General features: G+C 37.0%; 1 protein-coding gene across 2 annotated transcripts in view; it reads left to right on the top strand.

The window, feature by feature from the left end:
- The window catches only part of MYSM1 (Myb like, SWIRM and MPN domains 1), a 44,696-nt gene that overhangs the window by 6,279 nt on the left and 17,627 nt on the right, over positions 1-20,790 (top strand). For both annotated transcript variants that reach the window (XM_090269541.1, XM_090269540.1), the window contains exons 3-7: positions 1,240-1,310; positions 3,402-3,479; positions 5,168-5,246; positions 16,338-16,436; positions 16,860-17,632. In XM_090269541.1, coding sequence (XP_090125667.1) covers positions 1,240-1,310; positions 3,402-3,479; positions 5,168-5,246; positions 16,338-16,436; positions 16,860-17,632 — 1,100 coding nt within the window. The remainder of the gene's footprint in view (positions 1-1,239; positions 1,311-3,401; positions 3,480-5,167; positions 5,247-16,337; positions 16,437-16,859; positions 17,633-20,790) is intronic.

Here is a 20,790-nt window from a genome sequence, read left to right as displayed (position 1 = left end):
CAATGAGGGAAACTGAGGAGTGGCATTTAAGTTGAAAAGTAAGAGAGGAGTAGATATGTGAAGAGTTGAGAAAAAACATTCTAGGCAGAAAGAATAGCAGCACAAAGGCTCTGGTTGGAAGCCAGTGTCTAAAATATGATAAGGGGGTGTGACAGCTACAACAAGGTTGGAGAGGCAGGTGAGAGCTCCATCATGTTTGCAGGAAGCAAGAGTGGAATCAAGAAACCAGTTAGGAAACATGTGTGTAATCTAAACAAGATTTGGAGGTAGCTTGGCCTGAGGTGGTGGCAGAAGAGATAGAAATGGACAAATTTAATTAAATTACATTTTGAGCCCTGACTGGTGTGGCTCTTTTGGGCGTTGTCCCACAAACCTAAAGGCCGCCGGTTCAGTTCCCAGTCATGGCACATGCCTGGGTTGCGTTTCTGTCCCTAGCTGGGCACTTATAAGAGGCAACATGTCAGTGTTTATTTCTCTCAATGTTTCTTTCCCTCTTTTTCCCTCCTTTCCCCTCTCTAATAAATAACATTTTTTTTTTTTTTTTTTTAATTCTATTTTGAAGGTAGAGCTGCTTGGTAAATTGGATATGAGATTGAGGGGGAAAAAAAATCCAGGATGATTCTCTGGTTTCTAACTGAAATAACTTGATGACAAGTAGTGCCATTTAGAAAGCTAGGAAGGCTGGGAAAGAAGCAGGTGAAGGAAGGTATAGATGGGGAGTTATCTTTTAAATGTTAAATTCAAGAAGCCTAGTAGATACGCAAGTGGAAATTTTGAGAGGGCAGTTGGAAATAACAGTCTTGATAGAGCTTGGAGAAAAGACCTGAGCTGAAAATTTTTAAGTTTTGAGAGTTGAAAATGAATGTGATCATTCAAGGAAGGAAAAAATAATTGTGAGTTTGGGGAATAGAAGTACCTAGCAAAATGCTGGTAACTTAACAGTTTTTCATACATAATAGCTATTATTACTTTATCATAGACAAGAGTCTGAGCCTTGGAATCCAGCAGACTTGTGTGTCACGTTTCTGCCCTCCCACTTGAAATGCTAGCAGCGCTATGGATGTAATAATGCCTATTTCATAGAGTTATCATGGGAATCAAAGATATGTCTTTGCACTCTGTAAATGAAAGCTGTTATTATTGGTAATCATTATATCATGTGTTTTCATTTAATGAAATATAGAAAGTAATTTCAAGAAGTAGTAAGTAAAAAGAAAAATATATTCTCTTTTTTAATAGCCTTGGACTCTGGATAACACCATCAGCGAAGAGAACAGAGCTGTCATTGAGAAAATGTTGTTGGAAGAAGAGTATCCTTTAATGATTATGAGGAAAGAAAAGATTTCAGGGTTAAAAACCTCTAAATGCAAACTTACAAAATGAGACCACTGGTAATTACTAGATGATTATATTTGGACCCAGACTGCTACTATATAATGTGTTACTTACCTATGCAAAAAGCTGCATTTTATTCCTCTGGTTCTGTTTTCATTGCTAAGTCTGAAATATGACTCAATATTTTTGAGTTTCTTTTGCCAGCCAACTCTTTATACTGTCTGAATCGTCGGCGGCGGCAGCTGTCCGTCTCGAGAGACGATGGTGTAGCTTCTTAAGAGTCTTATCTGCACCACCGAGAATGGCTGTGCAGTCCGACTCGGGAGTGACACGGTATCTGTCTCCTCCCGTGTTGAATCGACATCTTGCGATGATGCTGGAGTGTCCTCTCCAGTGAAGCTGAAGCTACAGAGCCTGGGCAGGCTGTCTGAATATTGACTTGGAATTAAAGAATGTTTCAAGTTAACTAGAACCTTTAGTCCCAAGATCATTTAGTCCAGTCCTCCATTTTCAGTTACATATTAAACTGAAATCCAGAGATGTTGATTTGTCCAAGGACACAACTAGAATATGTAAAAGTTCTTGCTTCTTACTCTACCAGCTTACAGGTGTTAGGTGAGAGGAATCTAAGTAAAAAGCACAAAACAAATACAAAAGGATAAAGATATTTTCCTACAGAAGTTGTGGATTCTAATTCGTGGTTCAGCCACGAGCTCTTTGTCCACAGTCCTTTCATCTGTATATGATGTTAGCAGTTTAACTTCTTTGGGATTCAGTTTTCTTATATGTAAAATGAGAGGATTGAAAAAAATTATTTCTGATTTTATGATTTATAAAGATTATTAATAATAGTCTAATGAGTAGCATTTTATTTTTAATTCTTTTATCTATTTCATGGATTTCTACCTCCTTTTAAGCCAAAAATTTTCTATTCCTTTTATTTCCAGTTATTGCTATGTTGATTTCAGAGTGTTTCCATACCTTTTAATTATCATAGGTTAACCCTTTCCTTAGGCTTTCTTATCTCTAACCCTCCCCAGACGTTATAGCCTGTATCATTGCTTTTAATAGAAAAATAGTGTGAGTTGCATATTTAAAAATTGTAGTAGCCTCATTTAAAATGGGTGAAATTAATTTTAATAATATACTTTAAGCCAGTATATTGAAAATGTTATTTCAACATTTAATCAATATAAAAACATAAATTGAGATCTTTTACATTCTTTGCTTCATACTGTTTGAAATTCAGTGTGTACTTTATACTTACTGTACATCTGATTTCGTGTTAGCCACATTTCAAGTATTCGGTAGTTAGACGTGTGGCTATGGGCTGATGTATTTGAACAGTGTAATTCTAGAATGAATACTTAAGTAGTCATTGGTTCACTTCCAAATTCGGAAAAAAATGAGAGTAAAAGCTGTGTCAGCTCTTGGAGGACAGGGATAATGTTTTCTTGTTTCTTTGTCCTCAGTACCTAGCATCGTGCCTGACATAAATGATACACAGTCAGTAATTGTTAGTGAAGAATATTTCTGATTAAGAGTATTGCAGAGCCCAGTTTTAAGAAGTTTGAAAGGAAGGCTTTCTGGTAGATTTGACGTAGTACTTGTTATTTTTATTAGGGTAGAGAATAACCCTCAACTCTTCCCTTACCTTGAGAAATATGAAAACAATTGGTTGTCCTAAATTACCCTGGGCCACCAGTCAAATTCATCTGTTACATTTGCCATATGTTTTAGGAAAAAAGAACTAAATAAAACATTGAGGATCTTTCTTCTCTTAGCCACTTCTAAAAGAGAAGGTAAGAGAAACTAGCATTTATGTAGCACACATTTTATAAAATGCAGGCACCATGTTGTAAGATTTTACATGTAACATTTAGTCCATATAACAACTCTGTGAGGTATAAATAATATCAAAATTTGTACAGATCTGAAAAGAGCTTTGAGAGGAATTGATTTAGCTAGGATTTGAGTATGACTTTCATGAGTATATGAGTGCTTACTTTAGATAAGTGACATAATTATGACTATTATTATTTTAAGTTTCCTTAATAATTACACAGGTATTATTTATCTAAAAAATCACTTCCAGAAAAATTCTGGCTTGATGAAAAGGAAGATGATAAAAAACACATGAAGAGGTAAAAATCAATTTATCATACTTTTAAAAGTCTGAGTAATATTTTTTAAAACTTCACACACTTTCTTATTTTCTTTTGTCATGTGGCGCAGTCTGCAGAAAACAAAAATCATGTATGTACTTAACGTTTTCTACTTTAAAACCTTCTTTATTAGTTAAAAATTATAGGAAAGTTAAACAAAAATTATAGTTGACCTTTGAAAAAGCCCTCTTGATCTTGAGTTATACAAAAATATGAAAATCTAAATTTCCTGTACACATACTGGAATGCCCCAAGGTAATTTTATGATGTTATTTGCCAGAATTTTTCTTTTGGTTCTATCAGATTATGGAAAAGATGCTGTCTTATGGATTTGTGGGGAAAGTTTTAAAATCTATTTAAAATATTAAGAATTAATTTGATACATATAGCCCTGGCAGTTAATTTTCAGTCACACTAAACAAAATTTGAATTTGAAGCTTTCAAAATTAAAGAAATTATTGGGTTGGCCAAAAATTTGTTATGTTTTTCCGTAAAATAAAAGACACATTTTTTATTTGCACCAGTAACTTTACTGATTTGGATATTTTGAGTATGTCAACGATATCTCACTATTGGCTTCCATTGGTTGAGGGCTAGGGATGCTGCTAAACATTTTCCAGTGCATAAGACATTCCCACAGCAAATAATTATTTGGTCAAAATGTCAGTAGTACCAAGAACCTTGCAAACCACTTTGACACCTTCTCCATACACTGCACAAATCTTTTGATACATTTTAGTTGTGTTTTTTACCTTTCTTGAAATGATAAAGCATAACATGCTGAAAATGTTCTGACTTTTATTCCACTTCAAAATTAAAATGGCTGCGGGAAAGTCCACCAATTTTTTTTTTTTTTCCCCACATGCACCCTGCTGATATGACAGCTGTCACAATGTAATTGTAACAGAATTGTTTCCAATGAAGTTAAAGACAACTAGGCACTACCAGAGCCATTATACGGAAAATACCTAGCAGACTTTTGGGCCAACCCAATATTAACTATTTTATTTAGTGTTTATAAACTTGCATGCTTATCGGTCCTTAAAAGGTAAAGTTCACAGTTAGCACTGAATGGACTTTAGCTTTTACATTTTGGTGAATAAACAACAAAAAGTGAAGTTAATGAAGAGATTAATGGTTTGCTTTAAATTAGTGAGCTTCATCACTTTTAATTTCTTAAGATACTGCAATTTCAAAAACAATTAACGTAATGCCATAGTTTTTTTTACTTTTCTGGCTTGATGTTTAAATGGACTAATGTGAAGGATCAAAGAGATATTTCTGGAGTCAGTTGAAACTTTTACATGCCATTCGGGATTTGGAAATGTATTAATGTCTGCTGCTTTGTGTCCAGTAAAAGGAACTCTAATTGTTTTCATACCGACTTTTTTTGATGTCTTTTAGTGTTATCTTCACTCATACCCAAGGATTATGTCCTTTGGGGCTCTTCCCCCTCCCCTCCCTTTTCCACCCTCCCTTTCCCCCTTCCCCACTTCCCTCCTTCCTTCCTTCCTTCCTTCCTTCCTTCCTTCCTTCCTTCCTTCCTTCCTTCCTTTTCTTACACAGAGTATTGAATATAGTTTACAGCCATCTATAACCTTTATGTGCATAAATATGGGATGTTCCATTTCTGAAATTTCTTTTGGAATTTCTTTTTTTCCCCTCAGGGTACAGTCTCCTACAAAACCAGCCAGTTCCTCAGTAAAGTGGACGGTAGAAGAAAAAGAGCTGTTTGAACAAGGGCTGGTAAATAGAGCTATTTTTAATTTATAATAAAATAATTCTAGAAGCAAATACTGACAGAATTATAAGGTTAAATTAATTTGTAGAGATCATATCTATAGTTTTTCTGTAGTTAGAGTGATGTTATTTGTAGTGTAGTACAAGAAAATATAACTCCTTTAAGTTATTAAAATAGATTTGAATTAATATTTTGGGTAGTTTTTACCCTTTTTTTAATAGTAATAAAACCCACAGATCGAGCTGTCTCTGTACACGACTCCAACTACCTGGATTAAAAGGCAAAATTATTTAGTTATCTAATATTTTCTTTTTTTTTTTTTTTTTTTTTTTTTTGGTTTTTCAATTACAGTTGTCCCCTTTTCCCCCAATTTCTCTCCCCCACCCAGCCCACCCCCTCTCCCGCAATCATATCCCTCCCCGCTGTCCATGTCCATGAGTCCTTCATACAGGCTCTTTAATTAAACCCTTCCCTTACTTATCCCCCTTCTCTCCCTCTCCCCTCCCCCCTATTGACTGCTACTCTGCTTTTTGTTCTATTTAGTTCCTTTGTCTGTGTTGTTCTTTAGTTTCCTGTATTAGGTGATATCATATGGTATTTTTCTTTCTTTGCCTGGCTTATTTCACTAAGCATAATCCTCTCTAGTTCCATCCATGTTGTTGCAAATGGTAGGAGTTCCTTCTTTCTTTCTGCTACATAGTATTCCATTGTGTAAATGTACCACAGTTTTTTGATCCACTCATCTACAGATGGGCACTTAGGTTGTTTCCAGCACTTAGCTATTGTAAACAGTGCTGCTATGAACATAGGGGTGCATAAGTTCTTTTGAATTGGTGTTTCAAGATTCTTCGGGTATAATCCTAGTAGTGGAGTCGCTGGTTCAAAAGGCAGTTCCATTTTTAATCTTTTGAGGTAATTCCATACTGTTCTCCATAGTGGTTGCACCAGTCTGCATTCCCACCAACAGTGCAGTAGGGTTCCCGTTTCTCCACATCCTCGCCAGCACTTGTTGCTTGTTGATTTGTTGATGATGGCCATTCTGACTGGTGTAAGGTGGTATCTCATTGTGGTTTTTATTTGCATCTCCCTGATGGCTAATGATGTTGAGCATTTTTTCATGTGTCTATGGACCTTCTGTATGTCCTCTTCGGAGAAGTGTTTGTTCAGGTCCCTTGTCCATTTTTTAATTGGGTTGTTTGTTTTCTTGATGTTGAGTCGTATCAGCTCTTTATATATTTTGGATATCAGTCCCCTGTCTGTGATGTCATTGGCAAATATGTTTTCCCATATGGTTGGTTTCCTTTTCAATTTGCTGTTGTTTTCTTTTGCTGAGCAGAAACTCTTCAGTTTGATGTAATCCCATTTATTTATTTTTTCCTTTATTTCTCTTGCTTTAGGAGATGTATCCGTGAAGAGATTGTTACGTGAGATATCTGATATTTTCTTGCCTATGTTTTCCTCTAGGACTTTTATGGTGTCACGGCTTACATTTAAGTCTTTGATCCATCTTGAGTTTATTCTCGTGTGTGGTGTAAGTTGGTGGTCTAGTTTCATTTTTTTGCAGGTCCCTATCCAGTTCTCCCAGCACCATTTGTTAAAGAGGCTCTTCTCACTCCATTTTATGTTCCTTCCTCCTTTATCAAAGATTAGTTGACCATAGAGGCCTGGGTTTATTTCTGGACTCTCTATTCTGTTCCACTGATCTATATGTCTGTTCTTATGCCAGTACCATACTGTTTTGATTACAGTGGCTTTGTAGTATTGTTTGATATCTGGTGTTGTGATTCCTCCTGCTGTGTTCTTCTGTCTCAAGATTGCTTTTGCTATTCGGGGTCTTTTTTGGTTCCATATGAATTTATGGAGTATTTGTTCTAGGTCTGTGAAATATGTCATTGGTATTTTAATAGGGATTGCATTGAATTTGTAAATTGCTTTGGGTAGTATGGCCATTTTGATGATGTTGATTCTTCCCATCCAAGAACATGGTATTTGCTTCCATTTATTTGTTTCTTCCTTAATTTCTTTCTTCAATGTTATGTAATTTTCAGAGTACAGGTCTTTTATCTCTTTGGTTAAGTTTACTCCTAGGTACTTTATTTTTCTTGTTGCTATAGTAAATGGTATTTTCTTTTTTGTCTCTGTCTCTGCTATTTTATTGTTGGTGTACAGAAATGCCTTGGATTTCTGTATATTTATTTTGTACCCTGCGATTTTGCCAAATTCACTTATTATATTGAGTAGTCTTTTAGTGGAGTTTATAGGATTTTCTAGGTATACTATCATATCATCTGCATATAATGAAAGTTTCACTTCCTCTTTCCCAATTTGGATTCCTTTTATTTCTTTTTCTTGTCTGATTGCTGTGGCTAGGACTTCCAACACTATGTTGAAAAGGAGTGGAGAGAGTGGACAACCTTGTCTCGTTCCTGAGTTCAGGGGGAATGCTTTCAGTTTTTGTCCATTGAGTATGATGTTGGCCTCAGGCTTCTCATATATAGCCTTAATTATGTTAAGATATGCTCCCTTTATTCCCATTTTGCTGAGTGTTTTCATCATAAATGGGTGTTGAACTTTATCAAATGCTTTTTCTGCATCTATTGATATGATCATGTGATTTTTGTCTTTCATTCTGTTTAGGTGATGTATTATATTTATTGATTTGCGAATATTAAACCATCCTTGCATCCCTGGAATGAAGCCCACTTGATCATGATGTATGATCTTTTTGATGTGTTGCTGGATCCTGTTTGCCAATATTTTATTGAGGATTTTAGCATCGATGTTCATCAGTGATATTGGCCTGTAGTTTTCTTTCTTTGTTGTGTCTTGACCTGGTTTGGGGATTAGGATAATACTGGCTTCATAGAAAGAGTTTGGGATTTTCCCTTCTTCTTGGATTTTTTGGAACAGTTTGAGGAGGATAGGAGTTAGTTCTTCCCTGAATGTTTTGTAGAATTCGCCTGTGAAGCCATCCGGTCCAGGGCTTTTGTGTGCCGGGAGATTTTGGATTACTGTTTCAATTTCCTTCTTTGTTATTGGTCTGTTGAGACTTTCCACTTCTTCTTGATTCAGTTTTGGAAGGTTGTATGTTTCTAGAAATTTGTCCATTTCTTCTAGATTGTCAAATTTCTTGTCATACAGTTGTCTGAAGTAATTTCTAACTATCATTTGTATTTCTGAGGTATCAGTCGTGATTTCTCCTCTTTCATTTCTGATTTTGTTTATTTGTGTCTTCTCTCTTTTTTTCTTGATTAGACTGGCTAGAGGCTTGTCGATTTTGTTGATTTTTTCGAAGAACCAGCTCCTAGTTTCGTTGATCTTTTGGATTGTTTGTTTAGTCTCTATGTCATTTAGTTCTGCTCTGATCTTGATGATTTCATTCCTTCTTCTTGCCCTAGGCTTTGTTTGTTGTTGTTGTTCTAGTTCTTGTAGCATTGTGGTTAGGTTTTTTATTTGAGATTCTTCTAGCCTTTTCAGATATGCCTGTATTGCTATAAACTTCCCTCTCAGGACTGCTTTTGCTGTGTCCCACAGGTTTTGGGTTGTTGTGTGCTCATTATCATTAGTTTCTAGAAATTTCTTGATTGCTTCTTTGATGTCATTGTTAGCCCATTCATTATTTAATAGCATGTTATTCAATCTCCATGAGTTTGGGTGTCTTTGATTTTTTCCTCTGAGGTTGATTTCTAGTTTCAAGGCATTGTGATCTGAAAAGATGCTTGATATGATTTCAATTTTCTTGAATTTGTTGAGGCTTGTTTTGTGACCTATCATGTGGTCTATCTTTGAAAATGTCCCATGTGCACTTGAAAAGAATGTATATTTTGCTTCTTTGGGGTGAAAAGTTCTATATATATCAGTTAGATCCATGTGGTTTAGTGTGTTGTTCAATGCCTGTATATCCTTGGTGTTTCTTTGCTTTGATGATCTGTCTATTGTTGATAATGGAGTGTTGAAGTCCCCTACTATGAGTGTGTTGTTGTTGATATCCTTTTTGTGGTCTTCTAGTATTTGCTTTATGTATTTGGGTGCTCCTATGTTGGGTGCATATATGTTTATCAAAGTCATATCTTCTTGATGGATTGTTCCTTTAAGTATTATGAAATGTCCTTCTTTGTCTCTTTTTATTGTCCTTGCTTTGAAATCCATTTTGTCTGATATGAGAACTGCTACCCCGGCTTTTTTTTCCGGTCCGTTTGCTTGGAATATTTTTTTATATCCCTTTACTTTCAGTCTGTGTAAATCTTTTGTTTTGAGGTGTGTTTCTTGTAGACAGCAAATATGTGGGTCCTGTTTTCTTATCCATTCCGTTACCCTATGTCTTTTAATTGGAGCATTTAATCCATTTACATTTAAGGTTATTATTGACGTGTATTTATTCATTTCCCTTTGTACCTCTGTTCCTCTCCTCTCTTGTTTTTTCCTAGAACAGTCCCTTTAGCATCTCTTGCAATGCTGGTTTGGTGGAGATGTATTCTTTCAGTCTTCCTTTGTCTGAGAAACTCCTTATTTCACCTTCTATTTTGAATGAGAGCCTTGCTGGGTAGAGTATTCTTGGTTGTAGGCCTTTGTTTTTCATTGCTTGAAATATTTTTGACCATTCCCTTCTGGCTTGTAATGTTTCTGTTGAGAAATCAGTTGATAGCCTTATCGGAGCTCCCTTGTATGTTATTTGCTGCTTTTCTCTTGCTGCTTTTAGGATTCTCTCTTTGTCTTGGAATGTTGCCATTTTAACTATGATGTGCCTTGGAGTGGGTTTTTGGGGGTTCCTCTTGATTGGAACTCTCAGTGCTTCTTGGACTTGCATAGCTTTTCCTCTCATCAGGTTCGGAAAATTTTCTGTCACTATTTCTCCTATCAGATTTTCAATTCCATGTTCCTTTTCTTCTTCCTCTCGTATTCCGATGATCCTTAAATTATTTTTCCTAATGCTATCCTGTAATTCCCTTACATCTTGTTCATATTTTTTCAATCGTTTTTCATTTTGCTGTATTGTCTGGGAGTTTTTCTCTACATTATCTTCTAACTCACTAATCCGATCTTCTGCTTCGTTTAGTCTGCTTTTGACTGATTCTACTGTGTTTTTCAGTTCAGAGATTGTATTCTTAAGTTCTTCCTGGTTCTTGTTAACGATTTCTATGTCTTTTTTTATGCTGGTGTAGTTCTCTGCCAGTTCCCTGTAATTTTCTTGGAGCTGCTGGTAACTTCCTTGAAGGTTGTCATAGTTGATTTTAAGGATGTCGAGTATATTGAGCTTCTTTACCACCATTGTTTTGAATTCCATGTCTGACATTTGGGCTATGTCTATTTCGTCTATCTCTCTTTCTGAGGATTCCTCTTTTCTTTTCATTGAGGGGTTATTTTTGCGTCTTACCATGTTGGATTCTTTTTGTTTTTATTTATTTATTTATTTATTTATTTATATATTTATTTATTGGGGGGGTAGTCTGCTTTGACTTCCCTCCTTTGTGGTGTAATATTCTTTATTGAAGGTCTGGGAGTTTCAGTGGTGCAGTCTCTTTGATATCCTGAGCCTGATGGTCTTAAGTTACCCTTTATGTCGTTTGTTTATGCTGTTCGGTTATATTTCAGATGTTCTTTGATAGGATCTTCCTTCTGGCTACTTGGTTGAGAGTCACTCTATCTGCTTTGTCTTGAGTTCTTTTGTGGATATGCTGTTAAAGACATAAACACACAGCCCAGGCAGGAGACCCACACCCTCAGAAAGTATCCCCCACTCTATCCTGCTATCGTTAGCCAACTAGCCCGTATTAATATAAATGTAAAGAGATTTGAGCTTTTATACTATAAGAAGAATAGATACGAGTTGTTTTTGGGGAGGAAAAATATAATTTTTGATAGAGGGGTTGATAGATTAATAATAGTTGAGACTGTGCAAGCCAGTTAGTAATATTTACATTGTATGTTAAGAAAAATAGAAGAAAAGGATAGAAAAATACTTAGTATAGTAAGAAAGTGGGATTGTATTGTATTTGGGTTTATATAGTAATTATATTGTATTATTTAAAGTAATAGGGGGGCTAAGCTAGACACACAAACGAATAAACCACTATTAAAGAGAAAGGATGAGAAGGAGAGGTTATATGCAACACGTTAGAGATAAAGTTTGTTATTATTGGAAGAGGTGGAGGAAAAACACTCCCCCAAAAAATCCCCCAAGAAAATAGGAGAAAGAAAAGAAGAAAGAGAGAAAGAGAAGAAAATAAAAAATTTACCACAACCCCCCCCAAAAAACCCCAAAAGTTTAGCAAGAAAGGAACAAAGAAAGATAGAAAAGAAAGAATACAGAAGAAAGAAAAAAGAGAGAGAAAAAAAAAAATTGAACCAAAAAAAAATATATATATATATATATATATATATACCCCCCAAAACCCCCCCCAAAAAAAACCCCAGGAAAAGAATAAAGAAAGAAGGAAAGAAAAGAAATTATTAAGAAGAAAGAAAGAACAAGGGAGAAAAATTTGGGAGAAAAAATTTGGAGAAAAAAAAAAAACGATGTTTTTACTGCGTTTTAGCCTTGGTGTGTTGCCTTCTTTTTCTGGGTCCGCAGCTGGTCTAGTGTGGCAGGTCAGAGGTTCTTGTTCTTTTGCCGGACTGGTGTGCGCACCCGGTTGCCGCTATGGTGCGCGCCCGCGATTGCCGGCGCGGCGCGCTACCTTGCTGCCCGCTGTAGCCAGTTGAGGTGCCCTTGCGCGTAAGCCCCTGCGCGCTCTGACGGCCCGAGAGTTTGCCCCGTGGTTGGAGCCCACTGCTGCCGGGCCGCGGTGGTTCCCCGTTCGTGCCAAGGTGTCTCTGTCCGCGCGGGCGGCCCGAGCGCTTTCCCCGGGATTGGCTCCTTCTTTCGCTGGGGCGCGGCAGTTCCCCGTTCGCGCCGAGGTGACCCTGCCCGCGCGGACGGCCCGAGCGCTTTCCCCGGGATTGGCTCCTTCTTTCGCTGGGGCGCGGCAGTTCCCCGTTCGCGCCGAGGTGACCCTGCCCGCGCGGACGGCCCGAGCGCTTTCCCCGGGATTGGCTCCTTCTTTCGCTGGGCCGCGGCGGTTCCCCGTTTGCGCCAAGGTGACCCTGCCCGCACAGGCGGCCAGAGAGCTCCCACTGACCCCGGGCTGAGGTGCTTTCACGCTCGCACGCTGCCCCGTGCCCTCAGTCCCGCTGAGCCGAGCTCCGGGAGTTGGTCTCTCGCCTCTTAGGGCAGGGCCAGGGACACTTGCGCTCAGTGGAATCGAGCGTCCGTGGGTCGCCGCCTCTCGCTGTTCCCGTGCTGCAGCCGCCCGCCTTCCCTCACCCGTCTGGGCGGGCACAAACAGAGCCTGCGCTAGTGGTCTGCTTTCCGGCCTGGGGCCCTACGCCCACGGGAGCTGTCTAGGGGTGTCTGTGCACAGTCCTCTGCGTGTTCAGTGGGCCCTCCCTGTGCCCGTTGGGGCACTGATCTTATGTCCGTTGGGGAATGTCCGAGGGACGCCTGGACTCACGGCCCCGCGCACCTGGGCCAGTGAATGAGAGCACTTCCCTATGTGCGCCCCCGCGACCCAATGGTAGGGTTGAGGAGTGGATTAGCGCGCCCCTGCGCCTGGGCTCCTCCAGAACGGCCTACCCCACCCAAACTTTCCTCCCGTCTCCACCATCCACTAGAGAAAAATATAAAGGAGAATTATGTTCTCACTTGCCCGGTAGCACGCTGTCTCCTGTCCTTCAGCGCCAATGCCACTTGGTCGAGTCCCGTCTCTGCCAGCGGGCAGAGATCCGCTCTCCGCCTGACTCCTCTCTGGGGTAGCCTGTGGTCGCCAAAAATCCTTTGTGTGCTTCCCGCCACAGCTCGGGCAGCCGCCCCAGTCAGGAATCCCGTTTCGTCCCCTTTTTCTCCGCTATCCTCACTAAACAGGTTGTTCCCAGGTGGATTTTCTCTAATCCAGCAGTGCCTTGGCTCAACTCCCGCCAATGTCCAGCTGCTCACTGAGATGTTCTGTCTGCAATTAGACCAAACTGTAGACGGGTCTCCGGAGCCTAAAACCGCAACCTCTCCTCACTCCTCCGCCATCTTACCTCTCCCCTAATATTTTCTTTTGGAAAAAACAAATGTGTAGTTGGAACTGTCTGGGTTGAGTTCTTTTTTATTCAGATATTTGGTATTGTGCATACAATCTAAATATTTTAGCGAATGTACTTGAAGACAGAACATTTCTTTGACATGACTTTCACTGAGATCTACATAAATGTCTATTACATAACATAAAAATATGCACACCAATTTCTAATTATGAAAATACTCCTTAATATGAAGAAACTTAATAAAATATTCAGAATTTTTTTTAACTATTGGGAATAGGTTATATCTTTTTCTTTAAGATATGTATTACCCAGTATTATACTAAATTAATTTTGAAATTATGTATACATTACACATATAGAATATTTGTATAATTTTGTAGGATTCATGAATGCTAATTGAAATATTAATGTTTTTACAGATGATAGGAAGTAAAATGTGTGTGTTTTTATATTTAGTCATGACATTACCATGGCATTTATATATTCTGTGATTTTTTTATATAAATACTACAACTATCTTGTGGGTTTTATCTCTTCCAGAGGGTTTTCTCCTGTGCTTTTATGTTTTTTATATTGGTATTTCAGTCTGTTGCATGATTATCATTTACATAATTAACTTTTAATTAGCCAGCCATTTATTTAAGATTGCTGACAACTTCAGTGTCTTAACCCTTACCAAAGACCTTATCAATACACATCAATGCAAGTGGATTGTGAATTTTTAGGTTATTATTGTTGACATTGGTAGTGGTTAAAGGAGCTACATCTGCATGGTTGAAAATTCAAAGGGAACCTAAAGTAGTGTTAAGTCTAACTTTTCTCAGCCTTTAGTTCTCTATTCCTGAGGCAACCATTTTCATCTCTTTTGTGTATCCTTTCAGAGACATCCCTGTATAAGCAAATGTGTATTAATTTATATACATAGATATCTATTTATATACATAAACTTAAGAATGTTTTCCCACAAAAATACATGAAACTGTTGGTTGTATTTCAGCCTTTTTGACCTTTTGATGTAGTCTGCTTATAGATTGATTTTCTCAGGTGTGAGAGAAGGGAATTATGTGGTACTGAATAATGAAGGAAGATTTTTCCTTCTCTTTCTTGGGCATAGGGCTCTCCCTTTGCTCTGTTTTAATATTGATGAATGTTTTCTTTGCTCCTCTTCTTAGTGTTCCCTCCTAAGTTTCATAGTGCTCAAGTCCTCACAGTCTCCACTGGGCACGCTTTATCAGGATCTTTCCTGTCTCTAAGTATTCCATGCTGCCAAGTTACCTGTTTGACTTTATCTCACAATAAACATACCTAGTTCTTCAATAAGTGGATCTCTGCTAGGTGTTAGTTAAGAGCAATATAAATAATTAATGTATACTTGCTAGCAACTTTCCCAGAAGTACTTTCAGTTTTAAGAAATTATCCATATATCAGATTTTCTAATGAATACCAGAAATAATTTTATAAATTAAGGCTTATCATTTGGGTCAGATCTTTGACTTGCTACCATAAGTTATAACTGCCTGTCCTGTAAATCTGCTCTGAGATCAACTTCCCTGAGTTGTAGCAGGGTTTTTTTGTTTTTCATAGCTTTAAGAATTCTTAAAAATGAGAATTATTGAGCTGCTTTGAGAACTAGAGCATATCTTGGGTTAGAGATACTATAACGGAGATTTATTTATGTATCAAAGGATAAACTTAATACCTAAAAATCCCTTTTAGCTTTATAAGTATATTTATTCCTTCCTGTATTTCACAGCACGCCAGAACTCCCGCAAATTCTTAGTTTTTTTCTCATCACAGTTTCAGTGTTAGCAGGTAGATAGCCTTCAACAGTAGAGGGAGGGGCATAGGGAAGTGTTGGTTGCAGGTCACCTCATTTGTTAATCACTTTAAAAAAATTTTTTTATCCTCGCCTGAGGACATGCTTATTGATTTTAGGAAGTGGGGAAGGGAGGGAGAGTGGTATGAGAGGAAAAAAAAACAAAATCAATCAAATGCCTCTCCTACAAGCCCCGACCAGGAACCAAGCCTGCAATCTAGGCATGTTCCTGGACCCGGTGGGGAACAGAACCCACCACCTTTTGGTTTATGGGACGATGCTCCAGCCAACTAAGTAAGGCACACTAGTCAGGGCAATGTGGTGCACTCTTCTAAGTCAGTTCAGTGTGATATTTGTGTAGAGTTATAGTATCTGCTATGGTACATATAATGGATATTGTAACAGATACAATTTGGGTAAAAATGTATTTTTAAATTAGTGTCAGAACATATTCAGTTAATTGCATAAATGGAAAAGCAACCTGCCTCCCTTTCAGATACTCTTAAAAAAATTACCTTAAGATAATATTTTCTTACAATTCGGAATATCATCATGTGAATACATACAGTTAGGAATATGTAAAAGTGGTGTACAGTAGTCCCTCTCTATCGCTGTTCACTTATTGTGGCCTCACTGTATCATGGGATTTTTAAAAATATTATATTTAATTATTTATCGCGGAGTTTTCGCTATATCGTGGGATTTTGCAGTACTATATACATATGTTGTTAAAGTTACATAGGTTTAAGAGTGTAGAATATGTTTTAAGAACATAAGTAGTGTTATAAAAGTGTGGAAAAAGTTAATAATGGACTGGGAATGGTTTATAAATGTGTGGGAGGGGTTTATAAAGCCTGAAAATATATGTAAATACTAAAATGTAAGGTTCCTACTTCGTGGATTTTCACCTATTGTGGTGGGGGGAAGGTCTAGAACATAATACCCACAATAAGTGAGGGCATACTGTATTTCCATTTAGCTATGAAAAGAAAACTAATTTCTAAACCACTTTGGTCAGTGTTCATAAGTCCAGATTCCAAAAGAAGAATGTGGGCTTTGATTTTTAAGTCTTAGCTATATATGAGGCTTCATTTTGTGCTTTAGAAAATAAAGATGGATTTTTCTTTTAGTTTGCTTTTTTATAAATATGTCAGTTGTTTAGAATATTAACAAGTTCAACAGAAACAATTTCTTTTTCATTTTGATAATATAGGCTAAATTTGGCCGAAGGTGGACCAAAATTGCAAAGCTAATTGGAAGTCGCACTGTTTTACAAGTGAAGAGCTATGCCAGACAGTACTTTAAAAATAAGGTAAGCAGAATATAACTATTCTAGTTAATAATAATATTTTAAATCATAATTAGTAAGAAAAAGTAGTTTTTAATTCAGCCATTAAAGTCTTAATATTCAAAGTGTATATTGAAAGTATTTTATACCCCAAAAGTACTTTACAGATACTTATCTTCAGAAATTTCAAATCATATCTACAGTGTTGGGAGTGTTCCTATTAAATAGGTATTATGTTATTCTACTTAATTTCCTACAGTTAAATGGAAGAAGAAAATATTAGTTGCTCATTTAAAATGTAGTAAGCACTTCAAAGAAAAATAACATAAAGGTACAATATACCAATGACATTTACTCAGTTTAATAACATTGTATTTATCTTTTTCTGCCAGTGATTAAATTTTAAATTTGTAATATGTATGGGGTTTTATCTTGATTTTTAATAAGGTAAAATTAGATGGTCCAGAGAAGAAAACACCGAATCAGAAGAACAGCAGTGATCTTCAGATTAAAAGTGAAGGTGAAAGCACAAAGGTGTGGAGAACATCAAGTTTAAGAGGACGCGCTGATCCCAACTTGAATGCTGTAAAAATTGAGAAGTTATCTGATGATGAAGAAGTAGACATCACAGATGAGGCGGATGAGATGACTTCTCAAGCACCCAAGGAGAATCCGAGCAGTGATCTCTTATTAGACATACCTAATAGTAAAAGTCATGAAACCTCCCAAGGAGAATTTATCACCTCTGACAGTCAGGAAGTTGCCATTTCTAAATCTTCCAAAGAATACCTTCAGGATTTAAAGCATGGTGAGGTGGAAACACTTTCAAGCTCAGGAATTAAATTTTGGACTGAAAAACAGAGCACCAGTGACAAAAAATCAGTTGAAGTAAATGGTCAGCAATCTAATAAACTGATAAAAAGCTGTGATAAGCATGATGGAAATGGAATAGTAGATGATACCAGGCTTTTACCTTCGCCAGAGCCTTGTGATGTTCAGAAAGATTTGAGTGATAATGAAATGCTTTTTCATTCCTACTGCCAAATGGAGGAGGAGCACCATGAGGAAGAAGAGCTTAAGCCACCAGAGCAAGAAGTAGAAATAGATAGAAATATTATTCAAGAAGAAGAAAAACAAGCAATTCCTGAGTTTTTTGAGGGGCGCCAAGCTAAAACACCAGAACGCTATTTGAAAATTAGGAATTACATTTTGGATCAGTGGTAAGGAAAAATTATATTATAGTGCTGTTTTAAAACCTGTGACACTCTAGGGTATTTAACTGGGGCTTATGCAGAATTTAGTATTTTACAATGCTAATGGTCCAGAGAGCTTTAACATAATATATTTCAATAGGCAAGACTTAAAATTTCTCATAGTGAAACGTTTTTGGAAAGCTTTGGTAAACCTTGTCATCATAGCTCTTAATCCATCTATTTGTTCATTACGAGTGTTTGGGCCTAAAAAGGAAAGGGATAGATTGCCGTAAGAAGCACTTTCTTAGAACAGTGGTAGGAAGATACAGAAAGCAGTACTGTTCTGGAAAAGAGGGATAACATGTTTTCTAGTTATTCCTGCACTTTGAAGTACAAGGAAAGAAAACAACTGTGACAGAAAGATAGTGTCATTAAATGTGGCTAGAATGCCATTCTCCCAAATAGGTGCCTTAAATGCTTTCAACTTTGAACCTGTGGCATAATCTGTTCATTCCCTCAAGCAGCTTCATCAGCAAACAGGAATTTTCTTATGTATGAAGTTTACCCTCTAAATTGTCTGTACCTTTTACTTAAAGTATTTAGTGAGGGATGGGGAACAAACTAAAAAAGTTTCTGCCTTAATAGCCTAAGTGCTCTGAAAGTAATTTGAATTTTTCATAATAGTTTAAGGCATCATTAAACATTCGTAATTGTTATTGCTTCAGGATGGTGTTGTAGGGCCATCCTTACAGAGGGCTTCTGCTGTAACCGAGGGAGATTAGCAAAGGAAAAAAAGGTTTACTAAATCAGTAACCTTCATTTCGCCCACTAAATATTAAGTGATTTGGCTTTTAAGGATAGCCATATTCTAAAAGAAGGATTTTTGTGCTTGTTTTTGCAGACAGTTGAGATTGCTAAAAGTATAAGTTCTGGGTAAGGGTGGTATCAAAGTAAAGAATACTTATAAAGAACAACTAACGTTGGCATAGTGCTTTACAGTTTACAGAAAGCTTTTATGTGTCATCTGATTCCTCACAACAATCCTGTAAAATAGGCAGGTGGTATTTTCTCTATTGGATCCTGAGGTCAGGAGCGGTTTAGGGACTTGCCTTTGATTATACAACCAGCCACTGACAGACTTCAGTGCGAGTCTTGACTCTATAATTAATCACTCCATTATTTTATATTATTATCCAAGTCACACTATTAAAACAGATGAATTAAATAGGATGTCTTCTGGTATCTAACTTTGATTTTGGAAATAAGAGGGTGAATGGCCCAAATTGAAGGACTATTATCAATCATCAGTGAGTATTTACTGTTACTTTAATCAAATTTCATATGTTATTTTGAATTTTGGATTCTATGAGGCAGAATAATTTATATAGATAGTATAAATTATATAGCAGTAGTTTCCTAATGTCATTTGCCTTAGTTCATAAAACCAGTTAAGTGTTGCTGTTTCAACAGGTTAAAAAGCAAAAAGAAATATTTTGAACAGGAACTGTAATGTTCTCTTCAGAAATAGAAGAGAGCGAATTGGGACTGGAGTTGGTGTTTAAAAAATGGAAGGAGAAGTTAGTGTTTTAAATATATAAAGAGGCCTGCTAGATATATTTGTAAGCTAAAAGATCCTTTTCATAAAAGCACTTGCAATCAACTTCCTGTTTAGGGGCATTTAATAAAAATAATAACCAATACCATTATTGAATGCCTACCAGATGCCATGCATTGAATATAAATCATCTCCAATTCTCTTGACAACCTGTCCTTATGTTTACAGATGAGGAAATTAGTTTCAGAGAGTAAAAGGACTTGTTACAGGTCACTTTAGGTGAAGGTGATTTCCAGAGTCTGTATAGTCTTGACTCATTTTTACACTCGCAACTCAGAACCTTGACCTAGACTTTTCATTCTGCCTTAGATGCTTTCCCCTCTAGATCTTGGTGAATCTTGCTTCCTCTGCTCAAGGGAAATTAGAGGCCTTCTCTGACCACTCTGTCTAAAATAGCTCACGTTTCTCCTTTCTCTCATTCTTTTACCCTGTCTTTAATTTATTTTAATAGAACTTATTACCACTGAAAATATATTTTTATTTTTGTATTGTCTCTCCGTTGATTCCCCAATGAAAATGCAGTCTCCATTAAAGTAGGGTTTTTTTCTTTGTTTGTTTGTTTGTTTTGTCTGTTTATTGTTAAATCCTTAATGCTTAGAACAATACTTGGATATAGAAGGCACTTTATTTGTTAGGGAGAAAGGATTGAATGAATGAGTCATCATTATATAGTGAACAGATATTTTGTGAGTCCTTACCATTTGTTCAGCACTGTACTAGATTACTAAGTTCTGCTTAAAGCCTTTTGATTTGGATAATCGTCAATGACTTTAATTCAGTCTTTAAACTCTTACAGTGGTTTAGTAGTCAGTTATATCATGCTTATTTCTGCTTCCTTGCCTTCATTTGTGCAGTTTGTCGTTTTCTTTCATAACATTTGAAATCTCAACTTTTTTTTTTTAAGAGTTTGGCTCTTTTATTTATATTTTTAAAAAATTGTTTGTTTATTTTTTAGAGAGAGGGGAAAGGAGGAGAGGGAGAGAAACATCACTGTGTGGTTGCCTCTCACTCACGCCCCCAACTGGGGACCTGATGTACAACCTCATTATGTGCCCTGACTGGGAATCGAACCAGTGACACTTGGTTCGCAGGCTGACGCTCAGTCCACTGAGCCACACCAGCCAGGGTTGAAATCTCAGCTTTTCAATGTAACTTTTAAAACCCTCCCACATCACAATTATTTTTACTTTCCCTGAGGTTCTGTAGAATTTATGATTTCAAATTTGGTTTCTGCTTAGAAAAGTCTTCCCTAAACATCCTATTTAAAATGCCTATGCTTATTTGTCTTACTGTATCCACTTACCCTCTTCCTAGCATTTATTGCTACCTGACAGTATAATAGATGTTATTCATTAATTTATTGATTCTATTTCCCCATCAGAATATAAGATCAGGAACTTTATACTATTCATCTCCATATCCTTAGTGCCTAAAACAATGCCTGATGCGGAGGATACAAATAAATATTTGTAGGCTAAAATAAAGATTGAATAAGAAATACCTATGTTATATGATGTATCTGAATACTTAGTTTGTAATCTGTTTACATCCCGTCACTTCCTTAAAGTGC

This window comes from Furipterus horrens, unplaced genomic scaffold, assembly GCF_987537825.1.
Source record: "Furipterus horrens unplaced genomic scaffold, mFurHor1.1.pri manual_scaffold_3, whole genome shotgun sequence".
NCBI classification, from domain to species: domain Eukaryota; kingdom Metazoa; phylum Chordata; class Mammalia; order Chiroptera; family Furipteridae; genus Furipterus; species Furipterus horrens.
This window is presented reverse-complemented; position numbering and strand designations above follow the sequence as displayed.